This window comes from Sarcophilus harrisii, chromosome 3 (assembly GCF_902635505.1).
Source record: "Sarcophilus harrisii chromosome 3, mSarHar1.11, whole genome shotgun sequence".
NCBI classification, from domain to species: Eukaryota; Metazoa; Chordata; class Mammalia; order Dasyuromorphia; family Dasyuridae; genus Sarcophilus; species Sarcophilus harrisii.
Genome location: NC_045428.1, coordinates 16,967,967 through 16,995,464, shown reverse-complemented (window position 1 = coordinate 16,995,464; position 27,498 = coordinate 16,967,967). Strand labels below are relative to the sequence as shown.

At 47.0% G+C, this 27,498-nt stretch overlaps 1 protein-coding gene across 1 annotated transcript; it reads left to right on the top strand.

Annotated features, from left to right (window-relative positions):
- The first annotated feature begins 410 nt into the window (after nt 1–410).
- Nucleotides 411–27,498, top strand: RARRES1 (retinoic acid receptor responder 1). The gene is made up of 6 exons (XM_031957578.1): nt 411–860; nt 14,670–14,729; nt 15,480–15,657; nt 21,282–21,421; nt 26,620–26,682; nt 26,778–27,498. Exons 1-6 carry the CDS (start codon nt 636–638, stop codon nt 26,904–26,906), a joined length of 795 nt encoding a protein of 264 aa, XP_031813438.1. The 5' UTR covers nt 411–635; the 3' UTR covers nt 26,907–27,498.

Below are 27,498 nucleotides of genomic sequence, written 5' to 3'. Positions count from 1 at the left end.
CTCCTTCCCAGGTCTCCTTCCCAGGTCTCCAAGGCTTTTTTCCCACGAGGGTCAGTGCCTCCGTCTCCCGAAGAGAAAGCAGTTGCGAATGGACAAAAGGTAGTCTCGGGGTGCGGGGTTGGGGTCCCCCCCCCCGCCAGGCCCCGCTCCTGGGTAAGACCCGCGCCCGGCCGGCCCTCGGGACAGAGCCTCCGGCCCCCCGCGCCCGGGAGGCGCCGTTGCTTCCCGGTACTGAGGGAGCCAAAGGGGGCAGGAGCCAGAGGTGGGGAGGAGGAGGGAAGGACAGGGGAGGGGAGGCGGGGAGCGGGTGCTGAGCTCCGCGGGGATTTCCCTGAGGGAGGGTAGAGGGGGGGGGGAAAAGGAGGGGGGAGCGCGCCAAGGGAGGGGACGGGGGGGGGGACCGAGCCCAGGAAAAGCGGGAGAGGGCCGAGGATTGGCGGGAAGGGGAGTCCCGCAGCCTCGGGCCGGGGCCGGAGGCCGTCCCAGCGCAGGGGGGGGGGGCGGAGGGGAGGGGCCGCGAGCCCTATTTGTGCCGGCGCTGGACAGCGCTCGGCTCAGAGCCTGGGTCCCGGGGTCCTGGCCGCCTAGGCTGCACCGCCTCCGCCCCGTCGGCCCCCGCCGCGCCTCCCGCTGCCATGCTCGCCCGCCGGCGGCCGGCCGGCCCCGGCCCGACGGCGCTGCTGCTCGTGGCGCTGCTGGCCGCCGAGGCGCGGGCCTCCTGGCTCATCCGGCGGCCGCTGAGTCCGTCCGGGCCCGAGCTGCGCCAGGCCGCCCGGGCTGCCCTGCATTTCTTCAACTACCGCGCCGCCTCGCCCAGCACCGTGCGGGTCCTGAAGGAAGTGCTCAACGGCACCGCCCTGGTGAGTGAGCCCGGGCCCCGGGCCGGGGGGCTAGGAGGGCGACCGCGGGGTCCCGGGGGGCTCCTCCGCGCTCCCGGGAACGCGCCGCAGCGCGCCCGCACCCCGCGCCTAAGCTCCCTGCGCCCCGAGTCTAACATCCCTCTCTCCCGCCTCCACATCCCTGCGGCCCGCGTCGGGACCCGCCGAAGGCCAGCTCGAAGCTTCCCCGAGGCCGCCGTGGTGCGCGTCCCTCCCAAAGCGCGGGGTTTCCCGCCCTCCCGTCCCCCGGGCCCACGCTCTCTCCAAGTCCCCGTCTAAACTTTCTCAACCTCCCGGTATCCGAACCCATCCCAGCCCCCTCGGGCGGAGTCCTAAAGTGACCGGCCCCCCTCCTGCCGCTGTCAGCGTTCTGAACCACGTTCTCTAAGTTCTGGGCCGCGCTCCAGGTCTCCGACCGACCCATGGTTGTAAAGCTGCCGTCCCTGCGTTCGGAAAGTAGGCGGCGTCAGCCTTCTCACGTCCCCCGCGGGGCCCTCCCCGTAAAGCTCGGGGCCGGCTCCCGAAGCCGAGGGTTGGGGGACCCCCCCACCCCGAGTCTGGCCCCAGCGCCCGGCGGCCGAAGGCCCCGGCGGCTCGACTTTCAAAAGGCGGCGCCGTGGGCAGGTGGAGAGCGGGGGAAGGGGGCTCCGGCCCGGGAAACTTCGGGACCGGGGCCCTCGGGAGAGAAGCTCCCCATCTGCCCGGCAACCTCACTCAGCGTCAACTAATCAACGAGCACTGATTTAACGTCAAAACATACGTGCTGAGGGGGGGAGGGAGGAGAGATGCAAGCAGAAAGAAGGAACCAGTAAGCATTTATTAAGCACCTACTGTCTCCTTCCCCACAGTTTAGCTGCAGACTGATGGGGCTGATTGTAAATGGGGATCTGGGGGGAAGGATGAAAGATGCACACAGAAAGAAGGAAACCAGTAAGCATTTATTAAGCACCTACTGTCTCCTTCCCCACGGTTTAGCTGCAGACTGAGGGGGCTGATTGTAAATGGGGATCTGGGGGAAAGGAGGAGAGATGCACACAGAAAGAAGGAAACCAGTAAGCATTTATTAAGCACCTACTGTCTCCTTCCCCACGGTTTAGCTGCAAACTGATTGTAAATGGGGATCTCCGAAAAGCAGCTTGGGTTAGAATATGAGTCTTGGAGTCAGGAAACCCTAAGGGGACTGAGCAACCTCGAACCACGATTTTCTGCTCTGTAAAATGGAGGTAATAATAGCATCGACATCCCCAGGTTGTGGTGAGAAAACGTGCTGTGGCAGTCAAAGGAGATAATATAGGAAGGACCCTGTTTCAATATGAATTTTGATTTTCCCAAGACTTCTTCCTGCCCGAGTCCTGGGATTTTAGGGCCTCTGAAAGGAAGCTGGATTCGCTGCCCTTTCTGTCTCTCTCCTGGCCCTACATCCTCTGAGCTGGGAAATGAGGGGGCTCTTACCTGAACCTGGCCAGGGCAGGCTCCTCTTTGTATCCTACCTTTATCTTGCAGTAACGGGCTTGTCTCTGTTAAATGGGAGCTTCAGAACAGATTTTTCTTCTAGCCCCAGTCTCACAGAATAGGCGTCTAATAAATGCTTGTGGGTTGACTGATTAATTAGCACTAACTGGGCCCCAGATGGGGCTGCACAGGTTTTCAGGGAAGAAAGCCGCCCCTAAACAGGATGTCCACCTGCATAGGCCGAGTTTCCACCCGCTCCAACGGTGTGATTATGAGCCTTTGTTTCCTCATCCACAAAATGGGGATGATGCTATTTGCTCTTGTACCTTGCTCTGTCTAATACCTCTGAGGATTACTGCATTCTCATTTACCGTAAGTGCCATATATGTCCCGCGCTGATGCTATTTTAAAGTGACAGGTAAAGAAATGTGAGGCAGTGAGACTGACATAGAGCTGGCTTTGGAGCCAGAAAGGGGTTCGAATCCTGTCTCTGACACATACTGGGGCGACTCCGGCCAATCGCTTACCTCTCGGTTCCCCCGTGGGGCTTGTCCGCCTTGATAGCCAGAACATCCTTGGTGGGACTTCCCCATGCCAATGGAAGCCTAGATTGAGTCCATAAAAAAATGATAATAATAATCACCAAGGAGGAGGATATAAAGATCGCATCATGACTTTTGGAAATCGTAGTGACGGGCACCAATTTCCCTTAAAATATAGCACACACTTTTCTGGCCCCCTGAGAGAATTTTTTAGTGGTTTACAGCTGAATAGCCTTGTGTCCTATAGACCTACCTGTGGCCTTTAGGTGGCGCAGTGCACACAGAGCATTTTCCTGTGTTCAAATCCGGCCTCAGACACTACTCACTGTGTGACCTTGGGCAAGTCTCTTGGCTCCGTTTGCCTCGGTTTCCTCCTCTGTAAAATGAGGAGGAGAAGGAGATGGCCAGCCTCTCCAGTATTTTTGCCAAGAAAACGTGGAGTCACAGAGAGTCAGACATGGCTGAAAACTGACTGAACAGACCTACTCCGAGGTCCCAGACATTTACACATTCTCCTTCTGATACGTAAAGAGCTGCAGTCTTCAGCAGCTCAAGCGTGGAGTCTGTCACCAGGTGGCCGACTATTTCGTTCTTGTTCATATCTGGAATGAAAGAAAACATGGAGTTTTCTCTCCCCTCAGACTTGGTTTTCCCAAAACGTAGGCAAGCAGGTGGTTTGGTGGATAGAAAACACCTGGGACGTAGATTCAAGAAGAGAAGTTCAAATCCAGCCTCTGATACTTACTCGTTTCATGAAGATGGGTGAAGTGGTCATTTAACTTCTGCCTGCCTCAGTTTCCTCATAAATGAAATGACATCATTACTAGTGAGAGAAAATGAGAAATTTGTAAAGTGCTTTGCGAACCTTCACGTGTTAGATCAATCTGCCTATTCTCGTCACTTGCCCCGTTAGCATCTGGATAGCTTGACTTGCTGTCACATCAGGGAAGCCTCCAGGGGGCAAGGTTCAGCCCCTGTTGTCCCAACAGAGAGAAAGCAATTGAAGGCTTGTAAAGAACCTTACCTGCGCTTCCACATTTTCTCCCCACAAAATCCTGTAAGGTGGGTGTGGCTATGAAGCCCATTTTACAAAAAAAAAGTCACTTGCCCAGGATTTACCCAGCTAGGAAGTATATGAACACAGGTCTCTCTTGCTCTAATCCTATTGCTTTTTGTGGGGGAGGCAATTTGGGATAAGGGATTTGCCCAGGATCTCAAAGCTGGTGTTAAGTATCTGAGGCCAGATTTGAACTCTTAACTTCAGGGCCCGTGTTCTAGCTACTGGCGCCATCTTGATGCCCCAAACCTATTCCGCTTAACTTGATCCACTTAATTGCATTACCTACTTCACAGTGTTGATATGAACCAAAAGCTTTGGAAACTCAGAATGCAAGAAAAATGGGAGATAGCAGATTATAGGCTCGGTTCTCACCCCCTCCGGGGCTTAGTAGCTCATTTCTCCGGTTGATGTGGCCGTGAGCTCTTGGCCAAGCCATCAGCTTTTCCAGATTTAGTCCCCTTGGTCCTCTCATCACCGGAGCCATCCTCTGAACCCTTTCAGCGAGGTAGGCCCCTTGAAAGAAGGCAGGGACGCTGATGGCACTGGGGAGGGGGAAGCGGGCCTTGGACGTTAGGAGTGGGAAAGACCCAGGCTCAGACGCTGGCTAGCTGCGTGACCCAGTCACCCTCCCTCTCGCCTCAGTTTCCTCATCTGTAAGGGGAGGAGGAGCAGTGGTGAAGGCTCTCCCAAAGCCAGAGTCCTTGGTCCTTAAGTAATCTGCTCAAAGAATTGTTCTGGAAACGCCAGCGGCCTCTAGTGGGCAAAGGCAACAACGGGATGTTGTGAGCAAGCCCCGGAGAGATGCTGCGGTCCCCAGATCCAAGTCTGCCGGGGGCCCTGCGCTCCCTTCTCGGATCCAGACTTATCCGGGAGCAGTGAACTCTGGCTAATAGTTGGGAATGGACCCAAAAACAATGTGTGTGTGTACGTGTGTGTGTGCTGTGTGTTTATGCGTTGGACTGTGTGTGTGTAAGTACAGGTGTGTAAGTGCATGTGTGTTTATATGTATGTGTGTAAGCATGTGTGTGCACATATTGTATTTATGTGTTGTGCATGCGTGTATCTGTGTTTACGTGTGGGGGTAAATACACAAACATATATATCCACACATGTCTCTATGCGAAGAAATGGGCGTTCATTCCAAGGCAGTCCCAGTAGACTTTGGACAGAAAACGCCGTCTGCGTCCAGAAAAGAACTAAGGAGACTGAATGTAATTCAACACTTGGGAGCTTCACTTTGCTGTTCTGTTTGTTTTTTTCATCTTTCCCATGGTTTTTTCCAATAAACTTTGGATAGGAAATGCCATTTGCATTCAGAAAAAGAACTATGGAGATTGAATGTAAATCAATACATGCTCTGTTCACTTCTTTTTCTGTTTATTTTTCCTCTCTGTTATGATTTTTCCCTCTTGTTCTGATTTTTCTCTCTTGACATGATTCTTAAAGCAATGTGTATTAAAAAGAAAGAAAGAGAGAGAAGAAAGGAAGGAAGAAAGGGAGGAAGGAAGAAAGGGAGGAAGGAAGGAAGGAACGGAGGAAGGAAGGAAGGAAAGAAGGAAGGAAAAAATGGGCATTCATACACAGAACCCTTCCTTGTTTGTCCAGCACTTTACTAAATGCTTATTGGGCAGCAAGGTGGTAAAATGGTTAGAGTGTTAGTTCTGAAATAAAGAGGACTCATCTTTATCCAAATCTGATCTCAGACACTTACTGGGTGACCCTGTTTGCCTCAGTTTGCTCACCTGTAAAATAAGTCGGAGAAGGAAATGGCAAACTGTCCCAGGATTTTTGTCAAGAAAACCCTAAAGTGGTGACACAAAGAGTTGAATCAGCCTGAAAGTGACTGGACAGCAACAAAAGATGCTTCCTGGCTGACCAGAAAAGCTAGTGCACACATACACACACAGAGCGTCCCCAAAGCAAAGGACTCCAGTCCCAGGCTTGCCGATGTTTTCAGTTCTGACCTTGAACTCTGCATAAATGCAAATCAATCCTGAAAACTGTGATACAGAAGCCCAAAGCACCAGGTGCTGAGCTCCTCCACCTCCCTCTCCCCATCACCCATCCTCCCTGTGATTGAACCATCGATTGGTGTTTTGTCATCAGTGATCATAATGACCGATGTTTAGAGATGCTTTCAAATATTTGTGTACCTTATGTCTCCCTACAAGGGTAGAAGGGGGGTGTTCCAGCCCCGTTTTATCAAAACAGAGGCGCCCACAACTTCAGCAGCTCTGCCATGAAATGCCCCTGCTCCCCCAGGCAGAAGTGCAACGGCTCCTCCTTGGGCCTTCCCCACGCCAGTGCGGCCGTCTCTCCCAACCACAGGGGCCGGGATGTAGAAGTGCAGAGAGGCTGTCGGCCTCATTTTACAGATGGGGAAACCGAGGCTCACTGCTGCAGCCACCTGCGCCCAGTAATAAATATGGGCTAAATGTATAGTAAAACTACATCGAAGTGCTATATATATATATATATATATATATATATATATATATATATATATATTTATACTATATGTATATATACTATAAATAGTGATACTAATAAATATAGCAATAACAAAGTCAGGCCGGCAATAAGGAGCAGAGCTGAAGCTTAATCCCAGCCTGGTCTCCGGGTCTCCAGAAGAGCTCCAGGACACGGAACTTGTCCTTCACATGGCCTCCCACTGGATTTCATGTTTTCCATTCCTGTTGCCCGCTGTATCCCTTCGCTTTGTCCATAAGCCCTTCCCTGAATAAATCCTCCTTTGGACAGAGGCCACCCACAAAGCCAGGCTCCCGCTCAGCATTTCCTCCGGGACACAGGCAGACAGATGATCATAATAAGAGCCATAAGTAATTCTGGGAAACTGATGGTGGAGTCTCTTTTCCATGACATTTTCAAGTAAAATGCCATCTCGACTCCCCTGCTGTTTGACATTTCTTGATGTTTCTCCTCTATTTTTTGAGCCAGAATCCTAACCCCGGAGTGGGTAGTGGAAAGTCACAGAGTGAGAGAGGCTGGGCTGATTTCTCCCAAGTTCTTTCTTTCCTAAGCAGGGGCCTTGTCGGATGCTTCTCTTCATCCCTGGAAACCTCAAAAAACAGAGAACAGGAAGTGCCTAAGTAACATTTATTAATTGAGTTTGCCCTAATATATATATTATTTTACCAGCTGCTTGAACAAAGACATAGCCAATGAGCTTAGATAGATGACGGGAAGCTGGAACACAGTGTGACCACATCAAAGATGTCTTGGCAGCCTGGAGTGAGAGGTTAAGCCATGGGAGTCTGAAGAAAATGGGGTTTGAGCCCAGCATTTCCACTTAATAAGTAGCCACATGGTCACAAGAAATCATATTCTTTAGAGCCTTGTGATCCAGTTTGAGCGCCAGAATGGTGGCTGACGGAGACATTAGATGCCGGTAAGCACCAGAAGTTGGGGTTCGGTCAATGGCCATCCTCTTTGGCAAAAGGCAGATTTACACAAGGAAGAGCTTACGGATGAAATGAAGGGACACGGTGTGCACCAGGAATGGATATGAAATAGAGCGGGAGGGCGGGTGAAAGACCAGTTCCTCAGTGGAACTCACAGTTACCAGTAGGAAGGGAGGACCCATGAGGTTGGGGATGCCCTTAGCCGGGAGGCTAAATCCTGAAAGGGACTTAGTACCCTGAAAGAGTTAGCTGTAAGGGGGAGAAGTGGGGGTAAGCGAGATACCACATGGCAGGGGGAAAGGTTCCATGCAGTATTTCTCCCTGAAATACCTATGGGAAGACTCTCTTGTTGGTTGGAGTCGGCTGGATTTTCTCCCCTAGAATACACTTGCTAATAAATGATGCGCTCTGAGTTTCTGCTTGTTACAGGAGCTCTGTGGGCTTGGCGGTGGAGAGGAGGGGCTCCGGCGGCTGCTAGGCCAGAGTTGCCACTAGAGTTTGTCTTGGGCTTGAGATTGCTGGGCTGGTTTTTGGAGGTTTCTGGCACAGGCACCCGAGGAGTCTCACGGAGCCCTGGCACATGGGATACATCGTCAGACTGTTGGCATCTTGGTTGGTTTTGATGACCTGCTTTTTTTCCTCTTCCATTTTTCTTTAAATTTTTGTGAAAGAGAGGGAAGGGATCTACACAGAAATGAGGAATTGGAAAAATAAAAAGTCATTTTAAAAAAAAATTGTTCATAGATAGCACAGTGGCTAGAGCACTGGCCCTGAAGTCAGGAGGACTTCGGATCCAGCCTCAGACACTGGCAAGTCTCTTAACCCTAATACATCACTGAAAAACCCCTATTCCAAATAAAGATTTATTTACTGAATGAATGAACAGCTGGGATGGAATTGAGGCAGCAGAGAACGGCTCTGCCAATCTCAAACTTGCTGGCCAAGCTAACTAATCAGCCACTACTTTCTGGGAGGACTCAAAAATGTCCGTCCCCTTTTCAGGGACTAGTGTAGGGGTGACCCCGTAGTTCTCAGCCAGCTCCAGCTAGATGCACCAAGATGAATGATAGCTCATAATGAGAGAGCTACTATGTTTATAGTTTTAGATAGTTAAGGTTTACAAAGCACTTTGCATATTTTATCTCATCAGATCCTCATAACAAACATTATTATCCCTTTTCTACAGATAAGGAAACTGAGAATGAGAGAGGTTAAATAACTTACCCAAAACTGCAGAGCTCCTAAGTGTCTGTGACAGGATTTGGACTGGGGTCTTCCCCAGCTCTAGTCACTATACCTCCTAAAGGGATGGCTTTGAGTACTGCCTATTGACTGGCTCTGTGTCAGTTTTCCTAAGAAAGTGCAGAGCCCCACTGAAGGTCAGCTCTTAAGTAATAATTGGTTTTGCCCCAACATGTCCTGAAATGGTCACTTACAAATGGAGGCGTTGCCATCTGTGTCAAGGGAGGGGATACCCATAGCAATGGTCACAATCTACTGAATGAATGAAAAGGTCCATCATCCCCATTTTGAGCCAACTGGGGGTGTTTTAATGGGGAAGGGATTCTCCCCTTTCCATTCAGAATCACAGATCTTCAGAGTGAAAAAAGATCCTGGAGGTCAGAAACTCTAGCTTATACTGAGTAGAATATGTGTGTATATGTACAAGATATTTTGTCGTTGTTATTCATTCATTTCAGTCATGTCCAACTGCATTTGGGGTTGCTTGCTATCTATGGAAAAGGAAGGGGGGAGGAGAGAGAGAGGAAAATTTGGAACACAAAGTTTTGCAAAGATGAATGCTGAAAACTATCTTTTCACATACTTGGAAAAATAAAAAGCTACATTCAAAAAAGAAATTAAAACATCTTAGGATTCACATAAAATCGTTTTGACCTTATATATTCCCTGGAAAGGTCTCAGGCATCCTCAGATCACACTTTGGGAATGGTTTCTCTAGATCATCCCAAACCCAATTCCTCCAAATGGCTCCAATTCTACAAAACCAACCTTAGGAGAAGATGATTCTCTCCTTTAATTGGAAGAGATCGACGTCTATGAGTTCTAAATACAAAACAGCCAGGGATAGAAAGAGTCATTTTTATATGAATTTTTAAAGTTCTAAAATCAGGTTAAAGAAATCAGGCCTTAGCAACCAAGGGGAGATGGGACGGAGTCCAAGATGAGCAATGTTTTCCTTTGGAACAAGAGGGTGTCCTTTCAACAGATCAGCTTCGGGCAGCAGCATCTGTCTGGAGATAAGAATATACGGCATTATATGATTTCCATGATCTCCTACCACAGAAAACACAGTCCTCTGGCAATAAGGTCCTTAAGCTAATGATGTTGTTTTACTGATTTCAATGCTTTCGTGATTTTGAACGATTGATTAGATAAATGAATTTTTAAAATGTCCACTTTTGAAACCAGTTAATATGGTGCTCAAAATATCCCAGTTCTTTAGTAAGTTCCCTGGGTTGTACCGGTGACCCTGCGCATGGCTCTTTCCGTATCTATTTCTTTGTTTTTCACTGTGTATTTCTGTGACTTTAGGCAGGAGATGATCCCGAATTTCCCAAGGGTCCAACAGCAAAGGGCCAGCTCCAGGTATTCAGACCAAGCTGAATAGCTCATAATGAAAACTAGTATTTCTAGAGCTTGAGGTAATCACTTATCCGGGGTGCCCTAGCGCCTAAGCGTCTGTGGCAGGACATGTGGGCCCCATGAAGGGATCTGGAATAGAGTTGGGGGTGAGGAGAGGAGGCCTTAACCTTTTCATAGCTCTCACTCCCAAATTCAAACTGTTTCTACATCTGAAAATTGAAGGTGACTTCTAATATTCTTTTTATTCTCAGTTGGAGCTCATGCATCCCTAAGGCTCCTCAATCCCCCTTCCACAGCATAACACCCATCCCCTCTCGGAGCTCCCAGCCCTTTTCAAGGCTCTGTTACTTTCCACTTATTGAACTGTTACACAACAGCTTTCTCATTGGACTCCAGCTTCTCTTCTCTCCCTGTTCCATTTCAATCAATGATCATCTATTATCCAGAGCCATCTCCCGTCATTCTGATCTATATCTGGCCCAGATGGCTCTGGAGGAGAGAGTGAGCCTGGTCATTTGGCACAGGCCTCCCTCCCCTAAATCCAATTCACCTACGAGATTTCGCCCTCCTGATGCCATTACTCCTCTTCAATAACGAAGGACAAACAACAACAATGGTCATTTATTAAAGGTTTCTATTTGCCAGGGGCTGTGACAAATATGACCTCATTCACAAAAATGGGGAAAGGGCCCACATGTGCAAAAGTGTTTGTGGCGGCCCTTTTTGTAGTGGCAAGGAACTGGAAGCTGGGTGGCTGCCCATCAGCTGGGGAATGGCTGAACAAATCGTGGTCTATGAATGTTATGGGATATTATTGTTCTGTAAGAAATGACCAGAGGGATGATTTCAGAGAGGGCTGGGGAAACTAACAGGAACTGATGCTGAGTGAAACGAGCAGGGCCAGGAGACCATTGTACACGGCAACTAGATTATCTGATGATCAACCGTGATGGATTTGACTCTTTTCAACAATAAGGTGATTCAGGGCAATTCCTATAGGCTTTGATAGAGTCACCTGCATCTAGAAAGAGTGTGGAGACTGAATGTGGAACACAACATTGTGTTTTCACTTTTTTTGTTATTGTTTCTTGCATTTTGTTTTTTTCTCATTTTTTTCCCATTTTGATCTAATTTTTCTTGTGCAGCAGAATTGTGGAAATATGCATGGAAGAATTGCACATGTTCAGCATATATTGGATTGCTTGCCATCTAAGGGAGGCGGTAGGTGGAAGAGACAGAGAAAAAATTTGGAACACAAAGTTTTGCAAGAGTGAATGATGAAAACATCCATGCATGTATTTTGAAAATATAAAGCTCAGAAAAAACTTTTCCACTATTATCTCATTTGATCCTCAAACAACCATGGGAGAGAGATGCTAGGATTATCACAGATGAGGAAACTGAGGCAAACAGAGGTTAATGACTTGCCCAGGACCACATGGTGGGTCTGAGGCTGGCTTTGAATCCAGGTTTCCCTGATGCCAGACCAGGGCTTTATTCACTGCACCACCAGCTGTTGGTGAAATAGGGCTGCTGTGAGGGTCAAATAAGTGAGCATAGGTAACATGTCGCATACGGTTTTGTAACTGAGGAGATGCGTTTAAATGGCAGCTGTTATTGTGAGGAGGAGAAGAAAAGGAGGAGGAGGAGGAGGAAGAAGAGGAAGAGAGGAGGAGGAGAAGGAAGAAGAGGAAGAGAAGGAAGAAGAGGAGGAGGAGGAGGAGGAGGAGAAGGAAGAGGGGGAGGAGGAGGGGGAGGAGGAGGAGGAGGAACGATCTCCCCAGCTACAGCACCAGGACTTTGCTTTTAAAATGCCACTTAACTCTGGTCTACTGCACTTGTATTTACGACAAGCCGTGCCCAATTGCACCTTAAGCTGCTCCCAGTTGCCTGAGGGAGTGTGGACCCCTTGTTCTAAGTCATCCCCGAGTACAGCTGCTGCTCTATACAGTTCCAAGAAGTTTTCTCACCCCCCAACCCTATGCCTCAGTTCCTTCTGGTCCCAAATCCCCTATTCTTCATTTTTAAAGAGCTTCTGGGGCTTCAACTTTATTCATCAATAATTCAAAACTTTGGACCTCATCAGTCTGGAGACCCCTTCTACCAGCTTTGACAACTTGTCAATCAAGCAGTGAGCAATTATTAAGTGCCTAAGTGGAATCATGGAGAGAATGATGGGACTGGAGATCTGAGTTCAAATCCCACCTCAGACTCTTACTGGCCCAATCCCTTTACTTTATAGATGAGGAAACTGAGTCCCAGAGAAGTAGAGTGACTTACCTGTGGCCCTACTGCCAGGATTTAGATCCAAGTTCCTTTTGATCTTCAAAAATATCAGTGGCTGCCCCAGACCTCTCCTTGCAGCCGTCGGATGATAAGTGTCTGTGAAATCAGTGAGACCAGGGCTTGGAACAGGCATGCGGTCCATTGCTGGGCCCACACTCAGTCTGGCCCTCTGCTGGGATAGCCTTAGGGAACTCAGGATCCTCTTCATGTCAGGATGAGGCATCGAGGAGAACCTTAGTGAAGGATGATGTGGAAGTATTATCATCATCACCATCACCATCGTCATCATCTCATTATCATGTTCCATCATCATCTCCATTATCACCATCTCCGCCACCATCATCATCATCACCATCATCATTATCACATCACCATCACTATCATAACCATCATTAACACATCCACATAACCACATTATCACCTCACCGTCACCACCATTATCACTAGCACCTTCAGGATCATCATAATCACCTCATTATCATGTTCCATTATCTCCATCCTCACCCTCACCATCATCACCATCATAATCACCTCATTATCATGTTCCATTATCTCCATCCTCACCATCACCATCATCACCATCATTATCACCTCATTATCATGTTCCATCACCACCATCACCACCATCGTCCCCATCACAGCCCACACTCCTACTATTCTCTACTCGACAAGCGGTTCCCCGGGGGGCCCCAGGAGAACGCAGACTTCCCGAGGGCCATTTTGGTTTTGCTCCGAGTCTCCCGCAGAGGTCCAGAGCAGACGAGGGATCTCGGAGGACACCGAGTCCGGGCCCTCATGTTTCAGAAGAAAGGGGTTAAGTGGTCTGCCCAGGGCTACACAGCAAATCAGAGGCTGTATCCAAGCCCAAAGCCCCGTGCCGGCTTGGAGAGTCTGGCCCAGTCACAAGTCCTTCCCATCTCCCCGAGTGCAGGGAAGGAGCTGGATTGGTGGAGGGAGTTTCCTCAGTGAGAATCCCTCTTACCAGTGAAGCCGCCAGTCCGGTCAGGAGCCTCTTACAGCTTCCCGAGGGCAAAAACTCCGACCTGGATGTTTCTGTACATGGAGGGCCTTGCCTAGCGTCTGGTCCATTCTTATACAGGAGGCTCTTAATAGATGCTTGCTGAATACCCGTACACCACTCTGTCCTGGGGGGTGCTAAAAGGGAAGGAAAGAAGCTTCTGTGAACGCCCCGCCCCAGAAAGACACAGGGGTCCTATCTCCCATCCTCTGACCGGAGGGATTGTCTCAGGGCTTATCTCTGAAGGGACTGGTCAGACATCGAGGGCAATGGCTGAGTCATGGGAGGAAGAAGGGAGGGAGGGCCCCGTGGCAGGACAAAGTCTCATCTCCGATAGAACCCGAGGACCTAGGAAAAGGGCCTTTAAGAAAACAGCCCCACAAAGACCAAAGCAGCCAATAAGAGCTATGTGAAGACGCACTGGAACATGGTCAGCTGCTGCCTCCCGGCAGCGATGCAGTGGCAGCCGGGGTGTGCACCCACAAACTGCAGACCCAGGGGTCTTACCCTGCCCCCCTGCCCCCAATTGTACTGGGTTTAAGTTTCATGTTTATATTTCTATTCTCAATGCCGGGCACATAGTGGTGCTCAATCAGTGCTTGCTGATTGACTGATTGGTCCAGCAGGAGCCAAGTGGGTCCCATCCTAAGTGATCTCCAACTTCCCCGCACAATTCACCTTGAGTGGGGGGGCTGGTTTTCTGCCATTGTTAAGTTTGCTTCTGATGGCGTCTGTCCACGCCCAGCCCGGTGCCTGCTGACCGAAGGCACAGAACAGAGCTACTGGTGGGTCTATGTCCTGGGGGCGGCTGGAATCCCCCTCAACAGTCACTTCCCTGCCTCCAGCAAGGTCTCTGAGGATCGTGGTGGAGTCACTCCTGTCAGGCAACTAAGCAAGCCTTCGGTTAGCAAACATTAGGCGCCTACTGCATGCTAGGCACTGGCACAAAGGAATGAAACCTTCCTTATTTGTGAAGAATCTCTGTTTAAACAGAGACAAGTAAATATTACACAAAAGCGGAAGTCCGGCCATTTTCAGCCATGTCTGGCACTCGATGATCCCATTTGGGGCTGGCGTACTTTGCCGTTTCCTTCTCCAGCTTATTGTACGGGAATCAGAGAGCGCAGGGTTCCCTGAGACAGCGGCTGGGAAGGACGGGGCCGGGTCCTCCTGATTCCAGTCCCCGCTGGTCCTCCTGACTCCAGCCCCACTGGTCCACCACACCAGCTCGTTGCCCGTCTAAATAAATCCTGCCCAATGACAAAGCGAATACCTACAGAGATCCCATGCCGTCAAACACAGGCCAGGTGGGCGCCGGGATGGCTGATGTCTGAGCCCGTCCGGGATGGTGGGCATCTGTGGGCCAGACGGCACATCCTGGGCTAACCTTTCCTTTCTCTGTTTCAGATCAGGGAAGAAGGGGAGAACATCAAAGTGGCGTTTTCCATAGAAAGCTACAGGACCGAGGTGGGTTGGATTCCCAGGAATGGGCCAGGGAGGAGGAAGCCCCAAGGGAGAGGGTCATGGAAAGCAGGAGAGCGGAGGGGTAGTTGTGTGTGCCTGAGGGGCCCGGAGGACCCAAGGGGGCTGGGCAAGGTGAAACCGAGAACGTGAGACACCCAGGGCCAGACTCCCACTAGAACTCTGGCTTGGACCCAGGAAGACTCCACCTCCTCCTGAGCCCCTCAGCAACTTTATGGAGCTGGTTCAGCCATTTATCCTCTGGGGGGTGGACTGGGTGCATCCTGAGGACCCTATCAGCCCTACTAAGGTCCCCCCCATCTCAACTTCTATAATCCCCACAAAAAGTGGCCCCAATGCAGATGAGTGAGCGAGAGGTTATTGATCCCTCCAGAAGAGTCTCCTCCCCTAGCTAGATGACCCAAAGCCAGGTTCTTCCAGATGGTCCCAGGCCATGTCCTGCTCCTGGGGACCTCCCCCTGGGCTTCTCCCCTTGCTGACCCTCTCTCTGTGTCTGTGTTTCTCTCTCTGCCTCTCTCTTTGTGTCTCCCTGTCTGTTTCTCTGTTTCGGTCTCTAACTCCCCCTTCCTCCCTCCACTTTCCTCTCCCTCCCTCTCTCTCTCTCTCACTCTCTGTTTCTCTCTCCTCTTCTCTCCCTCCCTCCCTCCTTTTCTCTCTCTCTCTCTCTCTCTCTCTCTCTCTCTCTCTCTCTCTCTCTCTCTCTCTGTATGTGTGTATATCTTTCCTCAATCAAAGAACTCGCAACTGGGCACATGCTCTGCCCTAGTGGGGTTCAAGGATCATAAATCCAGACCTACTGTCAACATATCCTGCACACCACTCCTAGACCAGAAGGAAAGAAAGAAAGAGGATTACAAACTATACAAGCAAATAAAGCAGCTGGAGACACCCCCTTTCGAAACCACAATCCCAGGTATGTGCCAGCATCCATTGAAACATCCAGGGTATCCGATAGTTTCTGGAGATAGGTTCTCCACTGAACTGAAGGACGGAGCAGGGGAACGATCCAAAATATTTTTCTGAAGCTGCAGTTGCGGGCAGGTGGAGAACAGGGACAAGATCTTGAGCACTCGATTGCTTGCATTAGATTTAAAAGTTACTCGTCCCTGCCTGGTTGTTCATCCCTGACAACATGACTACTATCCTCTTTCACAAGAAGGCCGTCTGTGTGGAGAGGGTTAGGAACAGAAACAATTGGTTTCCAATCAATAACATCATCTCCAAAATATCCAAAGGAAATTCTCCCTTACTTTGTGCCAATTGACATTTCAGAAGATGCTAGTGGCAAATTTGGATTTGGATTACTCTTCAAGGAATCTAATTCTTATGATGCAATTATAGGTTTATTAGTAGTAATCCAATCTGAATTATAATATTTCTATCTAATTATTTATCACTATGTATTATATTACTAAGTACTATAGTAATTAAAGGAATAGCTAAATGAAATACAGGATAAAATACAAAGTAGAACTAGAATAGTGGAGGACCTCAATATGCTCCTATCAGATGTAGACAAATCTAAGAAAAAAAGAATTTAAAGGCAAGGAGGGAAGTTTTGAAAATTTTAGAGATAGTAGATTTCTGGTGACTGCTACAGAGGAATAGAAAAGAATGTTTGTGTGTGTATGTGTGCACATATGTATATATGCAGGCATGTATATACATTAAATAAAATTCACATATACATATATGTATATTTTAAGTCATGTGCAGCATCTTTCTTTTTCTTTTTTTTTTTTTTTTAAATTTAATAGCCTTTTATTTACAGGATATATATGGGTAACTTTACAGCATTAACAATTGCCAAACCTCTTGTTCCAATTTTTCACCTCTTACCCCACCCCCACCCCCTCCCCTAGATGGCAGGATGACCATTAGATGTTAAATATATTAAAATATAAATTAGATACACAATAAGTATACCTGACCAAAATGTTATTTTGCTGTAGAAAAAGAATCAGACTCTGAAATATTATACAATTAGCTTGTGAAGGAAATCAAAAATGCAGGTGTGCATAAATATAGGGATTGGGAATTCAGTGTAATGGTTTTTAGTCATCTCCCAGAGTTCTTTTTCTGGGCATAGCTAGTTCAGTTCATTACTGCTCCATTAGAAATGATTGGTTGATCTCGTTGCTGAGGATGGCCTGATCCATCAGAACTGGTCATCATATAGTATTGTTGTTGAAGTATATAATGATCTCCTGGTCCTGCTCATTTCACTCAGCATCAGTTCGTGTAAGTCTCTCCAGGCCTTTCTGAAATTATCCTGTTGGTCATTTCTTACAGAACAGTAATATTCCATGTGCAGCATCTTTCTAAAAATAGACCATATATTAAACCACAAAAACTTTACAACCAAATGCAAAGAAACAGAAATACTAAATACATCTTTTACTTACCATAATGCAGCAAAAAAAGATACTAACTTAAGGACCACTGAAGAAAGGATTAAAATTAATTGGAGACTAAATAACTTAAAGAATTGGTAAATCAAAGAACAAATCATAGAAACAACAGATAATTTCATTCTGATAACAATGAGACAACATTTTAGAATTCTGGGAATGCAGTCAAAGCAGTTCTTGGGGGAAAATTTTTATCTCCAAGCACTTTTATCAACAAAATCGAGAAAGAGAAAGGATAGACCTTAAAAACAAACAAACAGAAAATCAATCATTTGAATTACAATTGGAGGATATTGGTAGTAGATAAAGTGAATTTGAGATCCAGAGCTGTCCCTGGAAATAACTGATCATTTCACTCATACTATGTAGGCTCATAACAAAGCAACCCTTTGTGCATTGACATCAGTGATAATAATAACAATAGATTTTCATACATCACTTTGACATTTAGAAAGTCCCTTTTGTATATTATTGCATTTGAACCTCACAACATCCCTGAGAAGTAGGCACTATTATCACTCCCCATTCAACAGAGATGGAAAACTGGTTCAGAGAGGTTAAAGGTTAGTACATTATCACACAGACCATCAATGTCAGAAACAGGATTGGGGTTCCGTCTTCATGATTCTGGATCCAGAACTGTGCTGCCACAATTTAAAAGACTGGAACAGAAATTTTTTTTCCCCTAAAATATTTTTAGGAAGGATTTTTCTAAGAGAATTTAGAATTGATTTTGCTCTCTGCTGGAATTTCCCCTTTTTAATATGATAATGAACACATTCTAAATTTTTTCATTAGTAGCTGTGAGCCTCAGTTTCCACAGCTATAAAATGGGAGAAATAATATTTAAACTACGCATCTTTCCAAACCTTTGAGGTGCTATAGAAATTTAATAATTCATAGCTCAGAATGCCCCTGTAGCACAGACAAAGCATTGGACTATACCTTTGTGTTAAATTGGTTAAAGTCCTGTCCTGCTTAATTTTGGGTTAATCCTATGGGGTAGGAGAAACAATTTGATACAGTGTCCTTGGAGCCAAAAAAAACTCTGATTCAAGGCCTATTTCTGACGTGGACTGGCAGGGTAAGTCAGGACTAGACCTTTCCCTTCTCAGTGTCCAACCCAGATCTCCAAGACTATGGGCTGCAGGGGAAATACCTACCTGCATTGGTAAAGGGAATTTCCTTACCTGGGAGTTCCTTATGTCAATGACATCACAGGTCTAGTCTCTATCCCCAATAATGAGTAATGCTTCCTAGAAGGTTCTTCTTCATCCGAATCCTGCCATCAGTCCAACTTCCCATGAATCAATTTGCCTTCTACAGTGTCAGATTTCTAGCTGACAGATATTTTAAGAACATAAGAGCAGTGTAAGATGAAACAAGGTGAGCAGGAAGAAAAATAAAAAACAAGGCAGCTGAAGGATGCAGGGTAAACTCTGAACTTGGAGTCAGGAAAATCCAAATTAAAATCCAATTTCAGGTACTTATGTGTGACCTGAGCAAATCATTGAACTTCTGCCTCAGTTTCCTCATCTGTGATATGAAGATCCTAATAATACCTACCTTGTTGTGGTGAGGATCAGATGAAATTTTAAATATATATATATGTATATATATATAAATAAAACACTTACTTATATTTATATGTATGTATATATACATATATACACATAAAGCACTTAACATATAGAAAACACTTACGAAATGTTGGTTAAATCTAAATCCAAACTGAGTGAAGATTTGCAGGTGTCCATAATGGGGCATCAATAGGGAAACTGATGAAAATGAATTTGTGAAGAAGGTTTTGTTCTGCTTTATAAATGTGTTTACATCTCAATGTTCCAGCCAGTGTCTTTTGCTCCATCTAATGTTCTTTGAGTTTAGCTCTCCAGCTGTTCGGGCATCATGGTAGCAAGGAATGACAAATCCACCTTTGAAATACTGATTAATACTTTTGTGAGAAACAACTGAACATCTGGACCCATTTTCTATGGGAACATCTGCAGGAGCAGCCATCATTTCCCATTTATCCCCGCAGCTAACATGCAGGAAGTGGGAAAATAGGAAATAACCTGGTAGATTTGGACAATTAAAAGGCAAATTGGGATGGAAAAAAATGGTTGATTAACATCAAACCGGCTCAACAGCTCGCTTTGGAGACATCGGGGGATTATTTTTGAATTTAAAAAATTTGGAGGCACACCTGCTGATGGAGAAAAGGAAGATAAGATCCTTGGCCCGTGATATTAGGCCTTATTTTCAGTCCCTTTTCTTCCCCAAATCACAAATTGTTTTCACTATTCTCCCATCATCTCCATTAAGAGTCAAACAGCACCAAGTGGGATTTATGCGAGATGAGTTTCCTGCAGAAGGCTCATTTGCTAAGTGATTCTTTTTAGCAGTCACCGTTTTATTTTGTGTGATCACACACAAACGCGGCTTGTTAACTCAGGAACGCAAGCAGATGGCACGTGGAAGGAGCCAGCTGGTGAGGCTTTTTCCATCTCACAGTCTGGAGTCAAACCCTGTGACTCGGCCACAGCAGACTCCCAGAGCATCCTGAGACTGGGCAGAGACCCCGGCAAATGAGAGGGTGCGCTCAGGCAGGGTCCCGGGAAGGCTTATAAGCAAACCTTTGAATTTTATAGTTTTCAGAGTGTTTTAAAACTTGAAAAATCCTTTATACCTATTATCTCATTGAGTAACAGTATTGATAAGTGCATTTAGGAAGTGCCCTGCAGGAACAGCTACGTGGCTCAGTGGATAGAGCACTCAGAACTCAACACTTCCTCGCGGGGTGACCCTGCCAGAGAGAGAGAGAGAGAGAGAGAGAGAGAGAGAGAGAGAGAGAGAGAGAAAGTGTTCTGCATATATTAATTCACTGGTCCTTAATCCTGAAGGAAGATATTACAGTCACTGTAATCTCCAGTTTATGAACGAGGGAACAGATGTCAAGAAAGATGAGACGATTAACCAGGTGCACAACTAGCATCAGAGTGGGCTCCCAGCCCCAAAAGTCCCACCCAGCTCCAGACCCCATCACCCTCCGACATAGAGCATTGTATTCCATTGTATTTCCACATGCTATAAAGCATGGGAGTTCTTTGCTCCACCAGGGGTGCTGCTGGACTTCGCGTGATCCTGTTCCACCATGGCAACCCAATGGTCAGGCAAAAAGGTGCTCTCTCCACCAGAAGGAGCCTAAGGAAATTGCCAAGCTCTCTGTGATACTCAGAAAGCTGGCTGCCCCTGCCCTTGGTCTGGCCGGTAATATAATCCATCTCCTTATTCCAGGAGTGTCGGTTCTGTGCGTTCTTCCCATTGGATGCTTGGCTTAGCACACACCCTGTGAAAAAAGGCACTTTCTCTTATTTTCAGTGGCAGGATTGGCGTCCAAAAGTCTTAGGGCCATAGTAGAACACCTCCCTTGGGGTGACATGCTCCCCCACTAAGGTAAACTCTACCCATCCAGAGCAGAGGAGTTTAAAAAGAACAAGTCCTGGATACTCGGCCGCTGGCCCCCTATTCTCATTTCTGCAGGGAGGATGGAGCATGAGTCGCTACTCGTTGGATGGCCCATCACTCTGGGTCCCCCACAAGTCTCCATTCTTGGGCTTCTTCCGTGCTCCAGAGCGTAATCGCTGGCCGTCTCTCCCTGCAGTTTCTAAGTCTCGTCCAGTAGAGGAAGACTCATCCTTACGTTTTCAGGCACCTGCCGCTCTCTCTAACTCTTCCCTGTTCTTTGGCTCCTTCCCTTTAGGAGCTTGGCAGGTAGGTAGGGTCTCTTTTGGAATTCCACGGGCAGGACCAACTGAGGACCTGGGATGTGTTCCCTTCTCTTCCTCAGTCTCCAGGAGCACAAAATGAGAAGGACGTCACTTCTCCCTTTCTGAAGGTTCATTCCTTGACGCCATTGTTCTGCTTTTGCACTACAGAGCACAAAGACTAGCGGTTCCCTTAGTGTTTTATAACTGGCTTCCCCCGAGTGGCAAGAAGCAGCAGGGAAGGTTTCAGAGAAGCAGAGTGACCAGCTCCAGATGCCGGGCCTGTCACAGCCCGGGTCCTCAGTTTAGCACTGAAATTTCTCTCCACTAAACATCTCTTCTTCCTTCCTTCTTCTCAGGCAAGCTTGGAGACATGGACCCATCTCTGCAGCCCCTGTGGGAGTTAGCCATGATCGGGAACTCTTTCCTGATGTGGGAGAAGACGACGTCGACGTCATCCTACTATTACGTGCAGCAGATCACTAATATAAAGAAATGGGTAAGCAATAAAGAAAAAAAATCTGCATTAAAGAGTGAATCCACCCCACGGCCCCATGAAGGAAGGAGCGGGACCCAGAATGCACTCTGGCCCTCTTGGCAGCTCGTGGGCTAACTTGCCATGTTAGGGGGTTTCCAGAATCTAGATAAGAACTTTCGATTGCTCAGCCAAGATTGTAGTTTCCTTTCAGGAGACCAAAAGGCACAGGACACACCCTCCCTCCCGGCTAGAGATAAACTCATTTTTCAACCCTAACCCTAACCCTAAATCATCCTTATCTCCTCTGAGGACACATGCTTGTTATCGGTGAATGCTCTGTCACAAGGTTATGGATGGCCTGTTGTCCACAGTTCCACTACAAGCATTATTCCCTTCCTGTGTCTCAGACTCCTCCTAACTGGGTGGTCCTGAAAGTCTGGGACCCTCTACAGAACTCAGTTTCCTTATCTGTAAAATGAGGGGATTAGGCCACATGATCTCTGTGGTTCTGAACTTGCAAAGCTCTTCTCTTCTATGGGATGGATGGTCCCCCAGAAAGGTGAAAAGCTCTCCATCATCGGCTTCTCTAACAGATTCTGTTGGGAAGAGCCTAGGCCAGGTGACAAGGCCCAGGTGGGTTGTAATCTGCTCCAGTGGAGTCTTCACATTCGTGAAGTCATTCATTTGTGATGTTCAGTTCAGTTCAATCCAATTAATATTTGTTGAGCCACAGCGGGTGAGCTCAGCCACTAATCCCCATCTCTGTCTACTTCTCCTAAATTGTATTAGACTAGATAGCTTGTAAAATGGCCCCAGCTGAGTCATTCTGAGGCTCCAATCTTAATATCGAGCCAGATACAACTGAAAAGCTTTACTCCAGGGTCCTGGGTTTAAGTCTCCCTTTTGACACCTCAAAAAGTCAAGACCCAACCCTGAGCCTCAGTTTCCTTCTCTGTAAAATGCCAGGACTGGGGTGGGGGTGGGGGAGAAAGCTAAGAGGCCTCTGAGTTGGGATCCTTTGGCCCTCCGTGCCTCCATTGGAATAGTGACTAACTCAATTCAGTTCAATAAGCATTTCTGTATTTCTTTCAGAGAAGAAGCTCTCTCTATCAAAGCAGGTCCCTCCCTTCTGGGCCACGGTCATAGTCAGTAAATCCTGATTAAGCAGACTTGGGGCAGAGCATAATCTTGGGAGGGGGCACTAAGAGGTTAAGGGACCTGGAGGAAAACTATAAAAACTCACTTCCCAGAGCCCCCATTTTAAAGTGTTAGTCAGTCATTAGAGATAATGGGGACTGTCCCATTTGGGGAAAGTCTTGTGCTTCCTTTTAAAAACTCATTTAGAGGAACAGCGTTCCCTTGGTCTGATCTTGGGGCCACTGGGGGGGGGGGTTCCTCTGATTTTCCCTCCTTCCCCAAGGCTCAGTTGGCTCAGTGTCGGGGGCAGCTGTGCTCAGAGAGAAAGAGCCGATGCAGACCTGAGCAGGCCCGAGAGTCTGCCGGGAAGGGGGAAGCAGAACTGGTTCCATTCCAGCCAAGTGGGTGGGGGCTAGGAGCCCCTCCTCCAAGGCTCGGTTATTCCCAATGATTTTTTGATGCAGTAGCCCCCGGCATCCCAGGCCCATCAGCGGAAACAAATGGAGCCCGAAAGACATCCAGAACTTTGGGTAATGGAGATTTAAATAAAAATATAAGCTACAGATCAACAAATGTAGCCGAGCTTCCGCTGGCTCCCAGCCAGCCTCCATAACTCTCACCCCTGGGACTTGGGGAACAGCTGGGGAGAGTTCTGAAAACAAAAAAGGATTAAGGTGTTCGGTGCCATTGGGAGCACCTGAGCCAGAGCCCTGCGCCTCTTACCCAAGTCAAAAAGGGAGCCCTGGGTCATCGTCCACACAGCCCTTCACAGCGAGCTCAGTCACTCTGTTCTCACACACACACACACTCCCTCCCTCTCTCTCTCTCTGTCTCTGTCTCTCCCTCTCTTCCTTCCCCGCCATGAATCCATATGGATCCATATAGGAGGATGCCCTTTAAAGTTTTTCGCAAACGTACTCTGGTGCCCTCAGAAAAGAATTATGGGGCAGTTGGTGGCTCAGTGGATAGAGCACCAGCCCTGAAGTCAGGAGGACCTGAGTCCAAATCTGGCCTCAGACACTTAACACTTCCTGGCTGTGCGACCCTGGGCAAGTCACTTAACATCAATTGCCTCAGCAAAAAAAAAAAAAAAAAAAAAAAAAAAAAAAAAAAAAAAAAAAAAAAAAAAAAAAAAGAAAGAAAGAGAGAGGAAGAGAGAGAGAAAGGAAGGAAGGAAAAGAAGGAAGGAAAAAAAAGAAAGAAGGAAGGAAGGAAGGAAGACCTCATTAACTGGAGATAGAACATGGAAGTCATTTAGGGCATTAAGGGAAACGATTGTTCCCAGAAGTTTTCCTTGGGAAAACCAGACTTGCCCCATCTCCGACATCAAACCCAGACCATCCCTTCCGTGGCTCACCATCTCATTAAAAAGACAAAATGGGGAGAAGCAAAAGCCAGTGGAATCAGCCCTAACTGAGATGTTCCCCATCCTAATGAAATCACAGCTCCAGCCCCCCAAAGTTGACTCCTTTATATTACTGGGGCACAAGCCACTATTTCCCACCCTAGGGTATGTACTGAGTTTTCTTAGTCCCTGTTTCCCATTTGTAAATGGCCCAGAAAAGGAGTGGGACAATAATGTAGTACGAGCAGGGACAACAGATGGATACACAGAATGGGTCAACAGTCAGAGAACCACAGAAAATGCAACCCAAGACTGGGTTTCAGATCTCACACTCACTATCTGTGGGACTCGGGGCAAACTCTTGCTCAGTAAAATGGAGAGCTTGGGATGGGCGGCCATTGGGGTTCATTACAGCTCTACCTTTGTGATCCAGTCATCCAACCCCTTTGTCAAGGGATCAAAATTACAGTAAATTCTCACCAACTCACCCAATGGACCTTGTGATCATTTGTCCAGGTAAAAGTACTTAAGGAGGACCCCATGACGTAGAACAAGGATATTCTAAAGGCCAAGAGGGATTCTGACATCCACCCTTGCCCAAGAACCGAGTTCTAGGCGTGGGGTGAGAGTGAGGGATGGCGAGCTAAGCGCAAGCCCCAGAATCCCACCAGGAAGGATTTCTCCAAGGAAATCAGCCGAGACGCCTTTGCTGAGGAAGGCAATAACCATAAGAACAAGAGTTTGAAACTCTGAGGATGCTGGAAATTGCCTGATGTAAAAATGGGGAAACTGGCCTGATGTGTTTGATGTGTCTTAAGTCAATGATGTCATCCAGGGGGGCCAGATTCCCATCACTGACTTCAGCACAAGCCCTGTCTCTGTTTAGCATAAAATCGGCCTCCAAGACATCGCTTCTGAAGGGCAGAACTAGGAGCCATTGTCATGGGAACGTCATCCAAGATTTAAAAATAAAACAGATTTTTTTAATTACTGAAGGAAAAGGATGACATACACCAGTCAGCTTTTGAGAAGCTCAGCAAAAGAAGAGAACAAGCTAATGAGATGAGGTGGACAAACAGAAGCATCAGGATCCGGACAGAGCAGTCTCCTTCAGACCCAAACACGACAAAGTGGATCTCGTCGCTCCAGAACCATCGGGGCCAAATGGGACTGGAAATCGGCAAAGCTTCTCCAGGAGCAAGGGGAGGGGGGTTTTCTCTAGCTCTCCGCAGGGGCCAGGGTTTCAGCCGGCTGGTTCTAGAGCAGTCTCTCGGGGGATAAGCTGCCAAGAATGGCAAAAAGCTACCAACTCTGGGTGGGGAATTATCCAGACACTTGGATGCTCTTATCCGCCATCTTCCTCAGGCTGGGCTCCTGGTGACTTAGGGTCATGGATTTAGAGCTTGGAAGAGACCACGGAAATCCTATAGCCCAACCCCTTCGCTTTACAGATAAGGAAACTGAGGTTCAGTAACTTGGCCCATGGAATAAGAAGGATTGGGATTCAGGTCCAGGTTCTCTTAAGTCCAAATGCAATTTTTTTTTTCCTAAGAGGAGGAGCTGCACAACCACTTAGTCTGACCCATCCCTGGAAAAGAAGCCCCTTTCTACAACATCCAACAAGGGGTCATCCAGCCTGGCCTTGGGAGCTGTGGGCTCCTCCGGAGCCCATCAAGCAAAAGCTAGATGACCATTCCTTTGCCATATTAGGTGGGGGACTTCCTTACATAGCTTGGACTGAATGGCTGCTGAGGTCTCTCCCAACCCTGAAATCTTACGTTTCGATGACTTCCATGATGGGGGAACCCATGCTCTCCTAAGGCAGTTGCTTTCTATTTTTTGATTAACATTGGATAACAATTTTAAGAGGTTCTTAGCTAGGCAGCCAGGTAGAACACGGGCCAGATAGATCGCTGGCCCCGGAGTCAGGAAGACGAGTTAAAATCCTTCAGACCATGACTAGCTGTGTAACCCTAGGCCCTGAATCGCTTTCTGCCTCAGTTTCCCCATCTGTGAAATGTGGGTAATAATAGCACCTATCATCCAACTTTCTGTGAGGACAAAATGGGATAATATTTAAAGTGTTTTATAAACCTTAATATATTAGTGTTTTATAAAACAATATGTTAAAACACTATATAAATGCTATTACTATTATTTTAATTATTATTAATCTGTTTCTTTCTACCCATGAGTCTGAGTTCTATCGTTTGGAACCAGAGGAAGCCTAATCCCTCTCGCACCAGGAGACAACTTTTCAAAAACCTCAAATCAGTGTCATTATCCCACCACAACCAACCTACTCTGAGTCTTAGCCACTGCTGACAATGACACATTTCAGTCACATTACAAGCTGGTTCCAAAACAGAAATGGAAAACTTCCTCCTCCCAGATCGCATTCTAAAACATCCCCAAGGAAAGAAAAGAAACAAGGAGTTTATCTAGCATGACATTGGTCAACAAGCATTTACTAAGCACTGAAAATAATAAATAATGGAAAAATCAGCCCTGCCCTCTACGGAGTCACAGTCCAGTGGGGAAGACGGCATGTTAACAACTATGTACATACAAGATTGGAGTTAGTTAACACTTGCATTGAGTTGAATAGGAAGCCACTGAAACTCTTCTGCAGGATCTGGCATGTCACAGGCATCTGTTGACTTGATTGATTTGATTTGACTTGATCTGATACCAATTCAAGCTATTTTTCATGCTCATTCTTCTTTCCTTTTGCCAGATAAGGCCAGATGATTTTATCATTCTCCACTATAGGCTCCTGCTTCATGAATTCAGGACCCAGGTAAGAGATCTCACAAACCCTTAATAAATAAACATCACGTTCATTGTGGGTCCTTGTCCATGCAGTAACGGCGCTTTCTATTCTGTCTTTTCTAGGAGATCATTTCCTGCCACTTGCATCTGGTCTGGCATCCTGAAAAACCCTCAAAAACACAGTATCACTGTCAAGATTCCGGGACACAAGAAAATGGTTCTGGGAATAGTGAAGGCTCAGGCTTCCTATAAAATCACATAGTAACTTCTGAAAGCCTCCTTATTATGCTTCTACCAAATTAAAATGATTATACTCAATGGCTTCAGCTGCTACCTGGTACCATAGGTGACTAGAATCAACTCCAAGTGTTCTGGAGATGTAGATAACACGGGGATTAAATAGTCAATGTTCAGAAAAATGCACATTATTTTTTTAATCAGCTTCTAGGAGCACATGGCTGGTTCCCATAACTCACGAGTTCGCTTATCTTCACTCGGAGCTATTTTGGGGCCACTTGAATGTCAGGACTGGTCAAGCCCTAAACTACTACCTAGAAATTTAGAACGAATTAACGGCTTCCAGAATTTGACTGAATTTGCTATTCTCCAAAGCTTGCCCCTAATATTATTTTTCACACTATAACTGATTGTTTTATATCACTCAAATCTCAAGAGTATCCATGTCAGTAGGTAAATAAAGATAATATATTTGAATAAAAGCAAACTGAAAGGGAAATAAATATTAAGCTGATTTAAGATAAAGTTGGTGATTTTAAGGTTTCTGGCAGAACAATTTCTTCTTGCCCAAGAATCAGTGGTTAAATAAACATGATTACATTTCTAA

Excerpts from the sequence above, each read along its gene's own strand:
- RARRES1 (XM_031957578.1), top strand. The coding sequence starts at position 636 with ATGCTCGCCCGCCGGCGGCCGGCCGGCCCCGGCCCGACGGCGCTGCTG. Across the intron at positions 21,422-26,619 it reads TCACTAATATAAAGAAATGG|ATAAGGCCAGATGATTTTAT; the intron begins GTAAGCAATAAA and ends TCCTTTTGCCAG. Across the intron at positions 26,683-26,777 it reads TTCATGAATTCAGGACCCAG|GAGATCATTTCCTGCCACTT; the intron begins GTAAGAGATCTC and ends TGTCTTTTCTAG.